The following is an 18,037-nucleotide window of genomic DNA, read 5'->3' on the forward strand; positions in this document are numbered from 1 at the left end:
TAACCCATAGATATGCTGAGTCTGCTCAAAATAATGGCACATAGACTGCACTGAACTGGGCCCCCAGGAAACACCCTGGATTGGCTCCAGTCACTACATGTGTAAGTGGGTCAATGACTAGCCTATATGCTGAAGTCAAAAACAGTAGGTAACGTGTAAATCCACACACAGTTTTAGGGAAAACATCACATAGTCCAGAACTCCAGCTTGAGATTTTCTGGAAGTCAAAAGTCTTATAAAAATTATGTTTAACCAGACTAATCAGACAAGAGCAAAGACGAACAGGATTTTCTTCTAGAAGAATAAGGAGCAGCAAACTCTCCTTATACTAGAAATCTATTTTTAATGCCAGGCATTTGCACAAGAGACAAGTCTGAATTAACATTGACTCCAAGCACTCAGAATTCAGGTAGTAAACAAGTTTTGTAATCCAGTTTGAGGTTCCTAGCTTAAAGAAAGGCAAATGATGTTGAAAATTTACTGTCTCCAAACATCTTTGCAGGTTCAGAATTTACAGCCTTTTTATACTTAACCACACACATAACGCAGCCCAGGATGTCTGGCTTGCCTGTGCTTTAAATGAAGCTACATGTAGCAAAGCAGATGTAAAAACAGCATTCTGGAGCCTTTAGTGGTAAATTTTGTGTCAAAATTGGTTAGAAACCAATATAAAAACTATAAGGTCAAATGATTACCAAAAATGGAATCATGTTTTATAAATTCACCTATCAGCATCATTTTTCATCCTCCATAATAAAAAGGTCAAGAATTAGAAATTCGTGAAAATGTTCATACCATGGAGAGGCACAGTGTTACTCAGACTGATTTTTTTTTTTTTTTTTTTTTTTGCAACTCTGCAGGCTTAAAAGAAATGAAAATAGTAGAAATTTATTTCTATTGAGTTGGATTAGAAGGCAATAATGAAGCAGGTAGCATGAAAAAACAAGGTGTCATCTTTACAGCCACTTTTCTAATCATAAATATACTTCAATTTGCATTTATTTTCTAGTGAAAAATGCAGCTGAAATAAATTTAAATCATACTCATGCTCTCTCTGAATTTATATTTATGATTCTATGGGTGCAAATAAGTAATTTGGCACTTGAAGAAATTTGACAAGTCAGTGTTTATTGAATAGTTCAACATTTTAAAATGAGAAATAGACAATGTTCCCAGTTGAGTGAATAGGCAATCTTTCATTGATTTCTACAGCACAGGACCAGATCCTAATTTCTTTCTTTCTTTTTCAGAGGAAAATCTGCATTTTTGATAATGACTGCTTACAATTGTTAGCTGATTACAAAAGGCTCCTTTTTTTTTTTTCTTTTTTTTTTCTGTAAATAAGGTTTTCTGTCCTCATACCACATGGTGATACAACGTCACACAGTACAGATTATCTGCTTTCACTGAGAGGTTTACAGGCTGAGTTCATCAAACAAGCAAATCCCCCTCTATTCCAAGAATACCTGTTCTTGTGCCCTCGATGCTCATCAGACTGAGATTCTACAAAGCTCTTAAATGGTGACTAAAACAAATGAGGGATCAGGCAAAATATTTCAAAAGCTCCCTGTCTGCTTCCTCTGTCTGACTTCTCCTTACATTACGTGCAAGAAAAGAAACAAAAAGACCTAGGCTTAGACCAGAGTATTGAACATAGTGGAAAATCTCTTGTAGTGTACAATACTATGTATGACTTCTCTTGATACCAAAGACTAATGGTCTTCCAGAGACAGTAGGGAACAGTAATATCCACCTGGTACTGTCAAATATTCCATAGGTGAGCTCAGCATCAGGAAATCTTGTGGTCACAGCAAATGAGAGGTGAATACTGATTACTATTCACAAAAGGCAAGCTTGGACCCTATCAATGCAAACATCTGCTTAATTTAAAATTTGCACTTGTCCAATCAGAAAAGTGAGGAATGACTTGCAGAAAGAAATCACAGTGAAAACTACATCTGCACAACATTTGTATCTGTGTGATAAAGTCCATGGGAGTAGTTTGTAGGTTGTAAATGTTTTATTTTTTTTTTTCATTAGAGATTTTTTAATAAATTTGCACACAGTTTACAACTATGCTAGAAGAAATAAAATTAGTCTACTCAATTGCAGTGAAACTGTCACTGAACTGCCTATATCAGCTTCTATTGCAAAATGGTCAGTTACAATTTGTAATGTTCTCTGTTGAAACATCTAATTATTTTGTAGGACATCCTACAGTCAAAATAAGCTATGAGCATTAAATTTAGACAAGTATGCCCTTTGCATGACTCCTTTTGGTTTGCGCTTATACAACATCATGACAAGATCTCTGAAGGACTACCAAAATACAAAAAGTTACATTGCTGATTATAAAACAATCACTTAACAATTATAGTAATATGTTGTGTTCACAGCCATGAAGGTTATGAAAGCATAAGTACAGCTCAAAGTTTTTTGTTGACACCAGATTCATGTCCTTCCACGGACTCTAAATAAAAATATGTGCTTAGAAACATTGGATTGTGCCTTTCCAAGGCTGTCATAGAATAGACAAGGCTGGAACACTATCACTGGTTGCATTTTTACTAGAAAATAAAACACTCCTGAGCACTGCTTGTATGGTAAAATTCCTAGGAAAACCCCTGCTGTGTTTTTGTGTACTGAGTACACACAGTTCCTTGCTGCATTTCAGGTATTAGCATGGGACATGGACCATTCACAATGAGCAGACTAAATAAGCCTACCCTACACTGAAAACAATGGGAGAGAAATATTACAAACTTGGGCTGTACTACCCCACTTAACCTTCATGTTAAAGAATAAGCCTGGGCACATTTAATTAAGTGATATAGACACAGCCAGTATGTACTGCTATGATGAAACACAAGTGAACTATTCAGGGACATATTCAGAGAAGTCCTTCTTGTTATTTGCTGGAAAATGAAACAAATCGCTGAAATCTCATACGTGTTTTATGTATTTGCCTGAGAGTCTCACTGGAACAAATATTTTGAACAGAGTCTACTCTAAATTAGCATGGCATTGACACCTGGCCATTGTGGTGTTCAAACAAACATAACGTTTACTGTCAGAGGGGGAAGTGTTCAAAAGTACCCTTTTTTTTTCTGTGCAGATTAATAATGTGTATATATTTTTGTCAAGAAGAAAAATGGAGAGAGTAAAAATAGCTCTCAAGTGAGATAGCTGCTATTCACTCCCCTGTTCCTGGAACCGTGACAGCCATTATATAACCAAAAAGAAAATTAAACGAAATAAACAGCATAAGCTAATTGGGTTTATATCAAGTAAAAATATAATTAGTCAAAGCATTTTGTGGCAAAGTCTCCCTCAATATGTGGCAGTTCCTCAGCCTCACTGGTGAACAGGGATCGTGCCATGTGATTAAAACTTATTCATCAAGCATTTCCATGGAAACATAGAGATGCACAGTCCTTGGATCACTTACTTCAGGAACTGCTGCTCCCGTGGTTCACTCTGGAATGAGAACTCTGATCACCCCATGATGGGCTGTAGTTCTGCCCTAGAAATCTCCCCATACAGGTGTTTTTGGGGTCTCATTGCAGAGACATTTGGTCAAGTGAAAGAGTAAAAAGGCATAAGGAAAAAGAAAAAAGAAAAAAAAGGAATTAAAAAATTGGTCTTAATTTTTCCTCTCAGAGGCAGCCTGTGAGTTGAGAAATGGCAGCACTGGAAAGAGCCTTAAGAATTTACAAAATGGCCAAATGCCTCCAGGGAGATTATAATGACTGCAAGACTGTTAGGTAGATGATATACTGAGAGAGACTTAGGTTAAATGAAGTCAGTGGGTTTGGTTGTTAGAAGCTGTCCTTTTATGTATGCAGGCAGGATCCGGCTCTGGTGCTACTTCTCAAGTTTAAGGAAAATTCTCACATTTTATGAGACCCCCTTATAGTGACAGTGGCAGCCCACCAACGTGTGCTATGAGCACAGCAGCTCCATGCTTCAGCTACAAAACCTATGGCTGCTTGAGAAAACATGGCTCTTAGCTCTGTTTGTCACTCATCTCATGCACCATAAAAGGCAGGTAATGCTGGTTGTGATGCACAAGGGTTTCATAAGCACAGAGCATTTTGAAAGCATGAGAAAAATTTTGTTGTGTGAATAAAACATGCTTCTTTGCTAGGAAGTACTTCTGTAAGAAATAAACACGTTATGCAAAGTAGGTTAGATGGGTGCAGCATATGACTGGAAGGCATCCCTGGGATGGGTACATCCCTTCAGATTTCTCCTGATGCCACTGATAAAAAGCACCTGTTTCACCTCCCACGCCTGTTAAGGTTTTTAATACACTTAGGTCTAGTGTATATTTGCCTTTAGTAGCAAGTAGTCTCAAAGACAACGGGTGACACCTGCACCTTGTCTCTGCCCATGCCAGCCTCTAACAGGGAGGGGAAAGCAAAATATTCACAATGCCTGAACCATAATGGAACACATTAAACCAGCTTTACTCATCTAACATACATAGCATTAAAGCTTCAAAAGCCAGAGCCTTTGTAGGCTGTTCATGAGTATTTCAGGAGTCTGTTACTGCAGCGATGTGATAGCTCCTGTGGACTGAAATTTCCTTAGGCACAATAGAGTTAAGTATAAAGTGTGAAGCCCTAACTTCAAATTTTCTGGCTTTGGCTTAAGTCTGCCTCACAAGGTTCCTTTAATGCCTTTTCATTGTGTTTATTTCGTCATACATTATACAGCATTAGTGATAATCCAAGCAGGCACACTGTCACCAACTGGGATAAGTTCATCCATAACTGACTGGTTTGGGACATGATTTCAAGTGCTGCCACTACAGTCAGACAAAATAATGCTATCTTAAGACACAGTGGCAAACTGCACAAGTGGCACAGGATGGAGTATACAGTCCTAAAACACAAAATTGCTACCAGGTTCCATGCTACTCTCAGCCTCTATGCCTCTCTTTTAACACAAGCTATGGGGCTGAACAGAGGCTTGGCTGTCACTGGTGCAGGCCAGGAGAAAATACAACCAGTCTACAGCTTTTTTTTTTTTTTTTTTTTTTTTTAACCTGTGTGCTTCAGTCACCCCTAAAACTTTACAAGAGCCTGTGATCTATCTCCATACGGATGAATCTGCACATTTTGAAAAAGCTACAGGTACTATGAGACTCCACAGCCTGCTACATAATACTTGCGGTGAAGAGTGAGAGAACAAAACAATATTCGAGTCACACTGACTCACCAAGAGCACCCCCACATGCAAATCCCCTCTTTAGATAAGAGTCCAGGCCTTCCCCAGTAGCTCCTTCACATGAAAGAGTTTGGGTCTACTGCCCGGGACAGTGCAAACTGGGAACACCCAAGCCCATGGGGTGCCAGGAGCATGACCACAGAGTCAGGACGGAGCTTTGATGGATTTATGCACTGATTTCCCAGAAGGGCCAAAGGTGGTCAGAGCCAACAGGAGCTCAGGGAGATGAGGCACTTCTCAAACCCAAGATGTTTGTGCCTGGCTCTCTGCTTGAGGGTCACTACCTGTAGCAGGACTGGGCAGCCCACTGCAGAGCCTGCTCAGAAGTTAGCAGAGGATATAACTGTAAACGGTGGCTATTGCAGGGTGCACTGACAACATGCATGTCAACACCCTGATTGTTGAGCAAGGGCATCTCTGTAAACCAGTGGTACGTTATCACATCAATGTCATTTTGTTCAGAGCTAGGCATCCAGGCAGAGTAAGGAGGAGCCTTTTCCCTTCCCAGCCTGACAATAGAACAATAGCTATCCAGAAGGGAGAAAATTAAGAGTACAAGAGCAGAAATTCCCACTGAAACAAGCCCCAGAGTGCAGAAGGCTTTATAGTGAAAGGACAACAATTACCCAAGACCTCACCAGGTCCTCGTCTTCAAGCAAAATGCATTTGATTAGACCACTTTCCTTCTCAGTAAACTCTTCTTTCTTGTACATAAACATAACTTCATATATTAATGAAGACATTTATCTCAAAATACTGGGAAGCAAAAAGAAAAAAGGCAGTTACTGTTGTTTCTGTGTTTTATATTCTTGTAAGACATACTGGGGAGCACTCTGTAGACCCATGTCATTAGAGAAAAAGGTACACTTGAATTAAAGGCCACAGGCATACTGAATTCAAATAAAATCATGTTCTGAAGTACTGAACGTTTTACATTACTGGCAGAAGGACACACAGTTCTCTGTCTCAGTATCAGTGAGACATTGATTTTCTGTAGAAATGTGCTTGAATTGGTCTTGGTATATATTACACTAAAGCCCATCTTTCCTTCAACAGGAATAGCACTAGCTCTTGCTGAACAAAAATGTTTGTGGTTGCTGTTTTTTGGTTTTTTTTTTTTTGGTTGGTTGGTTTGTTTGGTTGTTGTTTTGTTGTTGTTGTTGTTGTCTGTTTGATTTTTTGTTTTATTTAAACTTATTTAATACTTTCCCCACAGCAATGCAATTGATAGAAAAAATACCTCAACAGTTGCTCATTTGCTCTGCTCATCTTGACTGAAACCCTCAAGCAAATCCATTTCCTCATTTATATCTACTGTCTCCCAGATATTTCTTGGTGCATAAAAAAGCTCATTTATTACTCTATAAGGGGGATAAAGGGAAGAAAGATTTATTAGAACACATCTTGCATAATTTAAATATGTGTGTAGATATACACACTGTAGGTTGTAGGACCTGATAGACAGGACAGAAGAGCACATTCCTTCAGAGTATTTCTATTTAGCAATAAATTGAGGATGCTTGACATCATTTGACTTACGCATTTTGCATCTAATAGGTGAGCAAAGAACTAGGATGATAATTTTATTTATTCATAGTGATATCGTGTTGGTAATACAGAAATAAGTTGTTTGTTAACTTAGAGAAATAATAAGAAAAATAATGTCTGCCTTTTTCTTGTTTGTTTGTTTTTAATGGCAGCTAACGTACTGGAAGAAGACTCAATGGAGCAGGACATAGAGAGCCCTGTCACTATTCATCAGCCAAAGTTACCCAAACAAGCTAGAGAGGATCTGCCAAAAAATCTAAACAAAGAATGTGCCAAGAGAAAAATCCAGAGGTATGTTAGGAAAGATGGGAAATGCAACGTCCACCATGGGAATGTCAGAGAGACTTACCGTTACTTGACTGACATCTTCACTACTTTAGTCGATCTGAAGTGGAGGTTCAACCTATTGATTTTTGTCATGGTTTACACAGTGACTTGGCTCTTCTTTGGAATGATCTGGTGGCTAATTGCCTACATGCGAGGAGATATGGATCATATAGGGGACAGCACGTGGACCCCCTGTGTCAGCAACCTCAATGGGTTTGTCTCAGCCTTTTTATTCTCAATCGAGACAGAAACCACCATTGGGTATGGTTACCGGGTCATCACGGACAAGTGTCCCGAGGGAATTATTCTGCTTTTAGTTCAGTCCGTTTTAGGTTCTATCGTCAACGCTTTCATGGTTGGCTGCATGTTTGTGAAAATATCCCAACCCAAGAAGAGGGCAGAAACCTTGGTTTTTTCTACAAATGCAGTTATTTCCATGCGGGATGGAAAGCTGTGTCTGATGTTCCGAGTAGGAGACCTTAGGAATTCACACATTGTAGAGGCATCAATACGAGCCAAGTTGATCAAATCCAAACAGACAAAGGAGGGGGAATTTATACCACTCAACCAGACAGATATCAACGTAGGTTATTACACAGGGGATGATCGTCTCTTTTTGGTTTCACCACTGATCATCAGCCATGAAATTAACCAGCAGAGTCCTTTCTGGGAGATTTCCAAAGCCCAGTTGCCCAAAGAGGAGCTAGAAATTGTTGTAATCCTAGAAGGAATGGTGGAGGCAACAGGTAACATTTCTTATACTTTGTGTAAGGTAAATGCTTTAATTTTAGAAAGGAAAACCAGTGGTTTTACTTCTCTTTAACAGAATCACTCCTACAGTCATTACACTTGCAAAAGGCATCAGTTATCTGGTTAGCTTCAAAATTAAAAGCATGCCCAGTTTAATTGTCTGTTCCATCTTGCCTAATGAAATTAGTGTTGTTTCTGCTCTGTTTGGAAAATGGGATAACATTTCTCATTTTCTAAATTTTTCACAGCATGTCACCCAGTTATTTGTCATTTGATTGCAGGAGCAACTCAACCACTAGGACCGTGTGGGATAAAATGCTTTAGAAAAAAAAAAAAAAATCATTACAAAGCTCTGTTTATGATTAACATGGAAGTACCATAGTTCCTGCTGCTTCCAATCACCCATGGGTAACTGCAGAATAACTGCCTGCCACATGAAATTCCTAGTTTATTTGGATCCAGTCAGAAGTGATAATGTGTTCAGCTTTCTCTTTTTGCTTGTTTGTTTGCTTGTTTTTGTTTTAACTTGTAACTTGGGGCTTGTTTCACTTTAGTTCACAAAAGATCTGTCTGATTTTGTATTTCACTGAGGCCCCCTACACACTGCAGAAGTGTACAGAACACTTAAAGCTGGTACACATAAATAAGGCATATTATGTCACCAAAGTCTTGTAGAGAGGCTGTTTGGTCATTAACTACAATTATACAGCAGAACATCAGGTGTCAGTCTATGCAGAGAAAATAATGCTTGGAATTCACAGTAATGGACTAGCAATGTTTCTTCTTTGCATTAAAGCCAGAATAGTAGGCGGATGCTTTCTCTCAAACTGCTGTACCTACTGCAGTCAGAGTACTGATATACTTAGTTTAGGAGCTGCAGAGATGTTTTTCCTGTTAATGACAGCATCAATCTCTGAATTGAGTAAACATAAACAATACAAGGGAATGGTGATTAGGAAATGAAGAAATAATGTGCTTGGGGAGGAAATACTGAGTAGAGAAATAGAAGATCTAGATTTGCCATTTTCCTCCACTACTGTAACAAAAGCTAGGAAAGTTTAAGGATGCAGATTACACTTCTCTGACAGAAGTATGACCTTCCTAACCCTGACTCATGTTTTGCAACTGGAGACAGGAAATAAAGAGCAGTCTCTTACCAGAACATGTGTGTGTGTTTCACACATCTATTATGTGGTGTCAGAAGAAAACTGCATTTGTCACCATATAATAAACGTGTGAGACAAAAATGGAGAAAAAAAATAAAAATGAAAGGAACTTGGCAGAGAATCTGAAGCAGTAAATGTAAAGCTTCCACATTTTCCAGGAAATAGGTGGCACTGAAGAGAAATCAAAGAGATGAAATGTTTACTGTTACTGATACATGCAGTAGGCACAAAGGTTTCAAACATCTGCATCACCTTTGGATGAGAAGATGAGAAAATTGCTGGTTTTTAGCTGAAATATTCTGAAATTTCTGTACTACAGTCAAACAAACTTGACATCCCAAAGAATGGTAGATATTTCCAGGTTTACTGAACAATGTTTTCCAGCAAAATGATTGTCAAGTAGTAGAAGTATAAAAGGCATCTCACTGAAAATACATGTAAGATAAAAAGACAGTATACTTCTGCAGTGAATCCAATGTAGCCATACTCTCTTAAGCCTTGGAGTTTTTCGCTATTTCACCCTCCCACCCCTACCTCCTATTGACCCCTGCATAATCACACAGACCTCTATGCCCTCCTTTGATGCTCTGATACTGACGCCAATCTTCCACTCAGTCATTATCAGTTTTCACTGAAAAAGGTTACCTCTCAGATCGCTTGAGCTGGCAAAGCTATGAGAAAATTCTAGAAGAAGTCTGGAAGTCCATAGCAACAAAGAGACTGGACACAATGGTTTGAAAACCTGTTGAAAACAGGTTTCAGAAACACCAGGGTAAAAGTGTTACTCTGCAGCTGGATAGGCAGCTACATTTCCCATTTTCAGCTGCCGCATTTTGTTCTGTTTGGGTCATCTCTCTAGCATGCATATAACACGAAATATGAGGGAAGGGTGCTGTATAATGCCCCTTAACTGTGGCATCATGAAGACTAATGTCATAATTACTAGTACATTTTCTAAAACATGTTTGTGTGGTAGTTACTTGTGTTTTTCCACATGCATTGTGTTACTTTTGCTGAAGGTGCAACCAGGTCAACATTCTACCAAAACTAAAGACTTCCATTTTTTAACTTTACAAATATTTTCCATTTACATATGCAAATAGTGAAAGCAAACTTTGGCCATCATATATTCACTTTTCCTTCTTACACCAAATGTAGAGAAAGAGCAGCAAGAGATGTTGCTTATTGCAGCAATCTCCAACCCTGTAGAGCAAGCAACATACTACGCATCACACCTTCCAATACTGATCAAAGCCATAGGATATAGAAACATTAAAGCTAAAGCTAAGAATCTGCAACATTAGCTATAGCAATATCATTCAATATTGTTTTACATGGGACAAACACAGCTGGATATCATTATCTTACACTATTCATCAGAAAAGTCACTTTTCTTTTTTTTTCATTTGGTCAGTGACCAATTCTGATCAAGTGAAAATAACCCTTTCTCAGTTTTCAGAGTTTCCCCACTCTGGCAACAATTATCTCTTTAATGAGTAATGAAGTAACATAGTGCAAAATGATAAGTATAAATATTTGCTGTTATTTTTATTAATTATTGTTATTATTATGTTTAAAGTTTTACTGAACAATTGATATCATTTTATCCTTATACAATAGTTTTCACCTTAAGGGATCCAAAAGCACAGCTACATCTAGTATAAAACAAAAGTGCTCATGTAGTGTCATGTAAACTCTCCACTACGTGTTATGACAGGAAATGAAGAATAATGCATCTTATGAAAGGAAATTGAAATAATTAACCAAACCGAAATTTAGAAGAAAGATCAAATCAAGGACTCCTTAATTTCCCTTGGAAGCATCACCACACTTTCTGAGATGTTCTGAGAAATGGAGTAGATATGTCTCTACCAAGGCAGATATCAAAATATAAGCCCAGGGAAAATACACCTTCGCTATTGACATTCGATGTACCATGAAGATTCCTTTGAGGGCAGAAGCTTCACCAAGGTACTTCCAGCAAGACATGATGTCAGTCTGACTCCTTCATACCATATCTACAAGAACTCAAAATAACACTGCTTTTAAAAACATATTATGGGTCCTTTCAATATGCAGTTTTCCTTATTTGTTTACAACTTTCAAAAACATCCCTCTGGGTTCAGAGGATAATGCTGTTGCAAATATTTACTCCTGTGGCTTTTCTGATACTGGCACGCATCTCTCAAATGCACAAAAAAAAAAAAAAAAATACAACAATGGGTGAGTGTTTCTGGTCTTGTTCTGTAGTTCTCACAGCTAACACGTTATTGCAGCCCGCACCACTGAGTATTGGTGGCTCAGCTGAAGATGCAGCACCTCACACTTCTCATTTTGGAGGGCCATGCTACTTTATGAGATGAGGTCAGCTCTTCAGCTCTGCACAGCCCAGCATTGTGAAGTACATCAGATAGCTGTGAAGAAAATGACAAGCTTTCAGGACTTGGGGACAAAGTTACAACCAAATGTCACCATATCTAAAGGACATATCTGTTATTTCCATCTTTTACAGCCCCTGTTCCATTTCCTACTATGCTAACAGCAGGTATAGTGCAAGTGAGATGCAAGAATCAATACTAACTCTGCAAGAACTAAAATAAGATCTAGCTTTAATAGGGAAGTGGTTTCTGAGGCAATTTTGCTTCTTTTAGTGTCAGAATACAGCTGTGGCACTGAAACAAGATTCTGGCATCCCTACCCTTCTTATTGCAGAGCTGCAACACAAAATACAAATATACTAACAGGAAACAATATGACTGAAACACCAATCTCAGTACAGCAGCACTGGAAATTTACCATTCAAAATATTTGGTTTATATGTAAGTATCACTACTGCTTTCATGTTATTTTCTAGAGATAAAGTAACAGATTTGTTAGACTATGTAGGTTTATTGTAAAGGTATTTGAGTAAATTATTTTTCTTGTCAGATCCACAAAAAAAAAAAAAAAAAAAAAAAAAAAAAGGCTCAAAGATACTGAAACCTGTCACCCCTAAGCAGCATGCACAAAAGCTTGGATTTGAAGAATTTATTTATTTGTCTCAAATTTTAAAAAGAAATCTACAAATAACATGTTTTATGATGTTATGTTTTAACATGTTTTAACAGCTGAAATCTATTTTTGAGGGAGGTCTTATGAACATTTAAAAAAAAAAAAAGAGAGAGAGAGAGAGGAGAGAGAATCTCAAAGTCAGTACCCTTGCTGGTAATGCAGTTCCTGAATTGTAAACAACATGGTCCAAATCTCTTCTCTAAAGCTGCACTAATTTACAGAAAAGAACCTTTTTCAACTCAGAAAAGTAACACCAGGAAAGTAACAAGCTACTCTAACCAGCAAGATCCTCAAACTTGGTGAAGTTTTGTCTGGCCAGTAGGGTGCACTAGATGACACTCCGGGGATTCTCTCTGACTAAAAATAAAAACATGAAAAATGAAACAGTACCTGAGAAAGAAAAAAAATCAACATATTTATAACTGTCAAAAAAAATAAGCTACAAAACTGGGCATATAACTTTAGGTTTTTATGGATAATTCTACAAATAAACTTACAATATGGTGCATTTATAATTCTGACACATAGGCAGCTTGAGAGCAGTATCTGCAGAATGGCTTATAGATACGTAAACAAACACACTTGCCAGCTGTGGAAAATGTGTGTGGAAAGCAATAGATGGTTATTTATATAGTAAATGATACTATCTACTAGAAAAACATTGTATAAAGCTGTTCCTGCTCTTCATTACAGTCCCTTTGACTGACTGATTTATTGTCTTTTTGCTTTCACCTTAATGAATTGCCATATTTATCCCTTATCCTTGCCCAATCTTAACAAATACCTCCCTTTGTTAGCAGTATGTTAGCAGTTCCAGCCTTTCAAAACATCTCAGCAGACTTTGCTCTCTCCAAATACGCCTTGCTCGGGATACAGTTTTTCACCAGAATTTTTTATTTCTCTTCAAAGAAGAGATGTTTACACTCTAAAATTATTTCTTAAGGGTATGTAGATGAAAGTAGAAAAGGAACCAGTATTTCTCACATCCAAGTGTTTCTGCAAGGCAACTGGTGAAAGTAGATTAGATCATTGTGCTCCAGATGTGACAAATGTACATTGACTGAAATGTAATTTAAACAGGGTTAGGAATAAATGACTTCTGTTCTAAGCTGGATCATCACCATCTCAGGAATGGTCAGAATACAATAGCTCTCCAGTTCTTAGGGTTTTTTTCCTCCTATCTTTACATTTCTTGGTGCTAGGTGCTAGGCTTAGACATCTAGGTTCAGCTCATCTTATATCCCATTTCCTTAGTATTTGCCAGCAATCTTTTTCTCTTACAGTCTTTGCTCTCCTCTGCTTTTTTGTTTGTTTGTTTAATTTTTACTTTTTTATTCTAACAACAGTTCATTGTAATTAATTTTAACACAGAAAATGAGGTTGTTAGCATAAATTGTCATTAGTTGGAATTCCAAATGTCTGCAAAGAAAACCATTCCAATTTCATTGTGAAGTGTGTTTTTTTTCAGGAAGCTTCCTCTAAAGATGGAAAAAAATAAACTCTTTGTTGAAGGAGACCACAAAACCTAAATGGAGCAGTTACAATTGCACAGTACTAGTAAAAAAAACAAAAAATGCAACGTGGTAAGAAGTTGGGGAGTTAAGTTCATGAGAAAAGAGATGTGCTAATTATGAGCATTTCAGCTACAATTTTGGAGTGTCTATACCACTTTCAAGGAAGGCAGAGAAAAGGAATTATACATTTTGTTTAACAGCTTTATCCTCTGAATAATGTTGCACCACACAAACATTTTACACAGTGTTTGATAATAGCCTATTATCCATCCTTCATTCCTTTCTCAACAATTAGTTGCTCAGCTCTTCACAACAGCAGTTACTTCATCACCCCTAAACCTTTAGATATAGTATTCAGATTCAAGCAGTAAATTATCTGCTGACAAATAAGATCCCTAAAAGATGAGTCTGAGACCATTCTTGATGATGATGATGATGATAATTCCTTGTAGCCAATTGGATATTTAAAAAAAAAAAAAAAAAATCTGTTTTGAATGCAAATCAAACTTTCAGCCAAAGAGTTTTGTTTTGCACATTGTGCCCTTACAAACTGTGTTAGGTCAATCTGGACACAGAAATGGCACTTCCAAGTTCTGTGCATGCTCACATAGACCTCCACAATCAGCATTGCACCTTTCCTAGCACAGTGTCAAGCAGAGATAGATGCCGGAACACAAAGCTGTGGTGTAACACTTGTCTGTTATTGCATCCCTAGCAGTAGGGCACTTCACACTGCAGCTTCCAGCAAAGCTTCAAGCCACAGTGTTTTCCAACTGTTTATTTGAGAAGCAAGGCACCTGCAAAGAAGGTGCTGTAGATGTCTTTGGGTCTCCAGACCCAACTCAGGTACCAAGAAATGATTGTGTATTACCTGAGGGACCAAAAAAGAAGAAGACGTACTGCACTTCAAGGTGGTTGGTTGTCCCCTGAGTCCACACAATCTCCACCACAAAGATATCCAATTTGCAAACCAAAAAGGATGATGCTAGACAAAAGGCACAGTGGCCATTTATCCAGGTTAGAGGACTCCCAAGGCTGAATTAGTTCACTGAGCATTTTTTCCTTGTTTCTAAAGTGGAGACATGATTTCTGAGCACTCCTGGGAAGTGCTTCAGGACAATGAAGAGCCTTTTGCATTTCTGAGTGCATTTAAATATAGAGGCTATTAATCTGTGCTGGTTCATAGTCTCTACTTGGTCTTGGAACGGTGTAAATGAAGGGTCATCACAAAGCAGCTGATTTGGAAAGAAAAAGTGAAACAACCATTTCTATAATTTGGGAGTTTTATTTTTGATCATCTCAGGCAGTTATCAACCTGGAGAGGAAGGCTGCTGAGCACCATGATGAATTCCCAGGCACACACTGATTTGAGTCAGTGCAGCATCTCACCCCTGGAACTTTTGCTGGAATGAATTCATTCTTTCATGTTGATTACCTTGTTCTCTTGTGTTTGATCTCCAGATATGAAGCATACTTAAGCAGTCTGCAGTTCAAAACCTTGAGAAATATTTTTGGCAAAATCTGTTCTTGCCCATGTCTCTAAAAGATCTTTTCACATTTCTCTTCGGTGCCTATTTACTTCTACACGTATAATATTGTTTCCTCCTGTTCTATCTCAATGAATTGTAACAAAGGATAAACATGCTACATTACACTTCTTGATAGCAGTAAGACTTTTGAAATTTACATATATTTATATCAATTTCTGATGAATGTGAGCAGATAGGTTATTCACCTTCAACAGAAAGTTTTCACAAAATTGAACAGAGCAGTAACTATAAAGTCAAAAGTGACCTAAAAGATTGAAGAGTGAGCAAGGAAGGCTTTTTTTCCAAAATTCCCAATCGATATTTGACATTAAAAAGAACAAGTCTATGGATTGCAGTTAACCCCAATGGCTACATAAAGTGCACAAAAAAAGTCACGGAAGACTTATGAATATATGCTTTATACCCTAGAAAGCTGTTGCCATGACTAAAAACTCCATTTATGGCATAGTTTCTGCATATCCTGAGGCCACAATATAAAAGTCCACAAGGGAGGAAAACAAATCATGCAGAATCTCAGGTGATCTCAGAGGTCTCAACTATGGCATTTCAAGAAGAATTAAGCACATGTGTGGATGCACTGAAGTGCTCTGGCTGTTTTTCACCACTACACTTTCACTACAAAGCAGACAAGCTCCAGTTTAAGCACACATCCAAAATGGGGTCAGAGATCTGCCTGTCTGTGTCACAGAAGAGGAGAAAACTATGGTGATTTTACCCAGCTGGGAAGGTGAGCTCCACCACAACCACTCTCTCACTTCCCTTCCTCAAAGGGAAAGGGGGAGAAAATATGATTAAAAGGGATCAAAGATTGAGATAAGAACAGGGAGATCACTCACCAATTATTGTCATGGGCGTACAGAGTTTAGAGAAATTTATTATGTATTACTAACAAGCTAGAGAAGTGAGAAACAAAGAAAACAAGCTAAAACACCTTCCCCCCATCCACACTCTCCCGCCTCCTCCTCCCGAAGTGGCACAGAGGAACAGGAAATGAGGGCTGCAGTCAGTCCCTGACACTTTGTCTCTGCCACTCCTTCATGGTCACTCTCTGCCCCTGCTCCCCGTGGGGTCCCTCCCTTGGGATGGCATCCTTCCCCAGCTGAGCCTGCGGGGACTGCCCACAGGCAGCAGCTCTTCAAGCACTGCTCCCACACAGTTCCGTACCTTGGGGTCCATCCATCCCCCAGGAGCAAACTGCTCCAGCACGGGTCCCCCACGGGTGGGTGGCAGCTCCCCCCAGACCCTCTGCTCCTGCGTGGGCTCCTCTCCACGGGCTGCAGCGTGAAGGTCTGCTCCATGTGAGACCCATGGGCTGCAGGGGGACAGCCTGCTCCACCAGGGACCTCTCCACAGGCTGCAGGGGAACTGCTGCTCCAGCACCTGGGGCACCTCCTGCCCTCCTGCCGCACTGACCTTGGGGGCTGCAGAGCTTGTTCTCACTCCTCAGTCTCCCAGCTGCACAGCAGTTTTTTTCACTTTCTTAAATCTTTTCTCACAGAGGCACAAACGACATCACTTATTGGCTTGGCTCTGGCCAACAGCTGTTCCCTTTGGAGCTGGCTGAAACTGGCTTTTATCTAACATGGGGCAGCTTCTGAATTCTTCTCAGAGAGGCCACCTCTGCAGTCCCCTGCTACCAAAACCTTGCCACACAAATCCAATACACAAACTAGCACCATGCTAGTGAGTCTCAAACCAAAGCAGCTGGTCCAAACAGCAGTGTAGACACTGATTTCAGAGTATAGAAATAGACTGTTTACACTGAGCAGCCACACATTTCCAGGATTCATGCCTGCCATTCATAGCAGAACAATCCATCTCTGCTGCACACCTAGCTTGCTTTTTTCACTGATCGAGAAGGATAGTTCACAGCTTCAACCCAAGGACTTGTTACCAAATAGTCATATCCCAATGCAGCATGCTATCAGCTTGCAGCAGATTACTTTAACAAGTCATTTAATGTTAGATGCCGAAGTCCCAGAAGTGATGATGAACATCTATGATTTAGTACAATTGGGTTGATTTTGACATTAAAAGAAAAAAAATATTGTCCTTTGACAATGTATATGGCTGCTAAGCAACCCACCAATTCTGGTCATACTCCACTCCTCCCTTCTCCAGAAATACTGTATTGACAAAAGGATGGAAAGAGAGAGAACATCTTCTGGGAATGATGGCAGCCACCGTGACAATGAATGTGAAAGGCAGAAAGAGCTTATGTAATCAGGTTTGTGCTCTTGCTTGCTCACTCTCACCCTCTTTCCAACCACTCCCAAGAGAATTAGAGAGAAAAAAAAAAAAAAATATATATATATATAAAGACTTATATATATATATATGTATATAAAGATTTCTGTTCTTCCTCATTTTGACAATTTTCATTTCTTGGGATTTCTGTGGAATGGAACAAGACTTTTGTTTAAAAATATAGGGTTTAAATAAAAATAAGATTATTAAATTCTTACAACTAATCCAAATAAAGAAACTTGAATTAAAGAAGTATTCAAAACATGAAAAGAAAGCAAAAATGAAAGTGATCGTTAACAAGTTTTCAGTGGTTATCAGAAACCTTTTTGAGATTTCTGAGAAATGCCAAAATTGTAGTTAGAGGCAATATTCAGAGGGAAAGTTTGGATCAGCTCTGCCAACTTCTCAGAAATAAATAGTGGGAAGGGTAATGCACACTCCAGGGGACTTCCTGTCATGCAAAGGATGCCAGGCTGTAGCTTCCCAGACTCCTCTCAGCAGTTTAATATTACAAAGGCAGGAACTGTACAAATAACTTCCCAAACAGTACTGGTCAGCACTTTATCTCACACCCTGAGCACTAGAGGAGGGAAATGACATGCTGTTATGACAGTGTGAAAGCAGGCCATTGTCACAGCAAGGGAAGGGGACA

General features: G+C 38.8%; 1 protein-coding gene across 1 annotated transcript in view; it reads left to right on the forward strand.

The window, feature by feature from the left end:
* The window catches only part of KCNJ6 (potassium inwardly rectifying channel subfamily J member 6), a gene marked incomplete at both ends in the record, with an annotated part of 112,025 nt that overhangs the window by 62,610 nt on the left and 31,378 nt on the right, over window positions 1–18,037 (forward strand). Inside the window, one exon of the mRNA XM_084291060.1 lies at window positions 6,933–7,853. Coding sequence (XP_084147186.1) covers window positions 6,933–7,853 — 921 coding nt within the window. The remainder of the gene's footprint in view (window positions 1–6,932; window positions 7,854–18,037) is intronic.

The sequence above is a fragment of the Netta rufina genome, assembly GCF_964035555.1.
Source record: "Netta rufina genome assembly, chromosome: 1".
NCBI classification, from domain to species: Eukaryota; Metazoa; Chordata; class Aves; order Anseriformes; family Anatidae; genus Netta; species Netta rufina.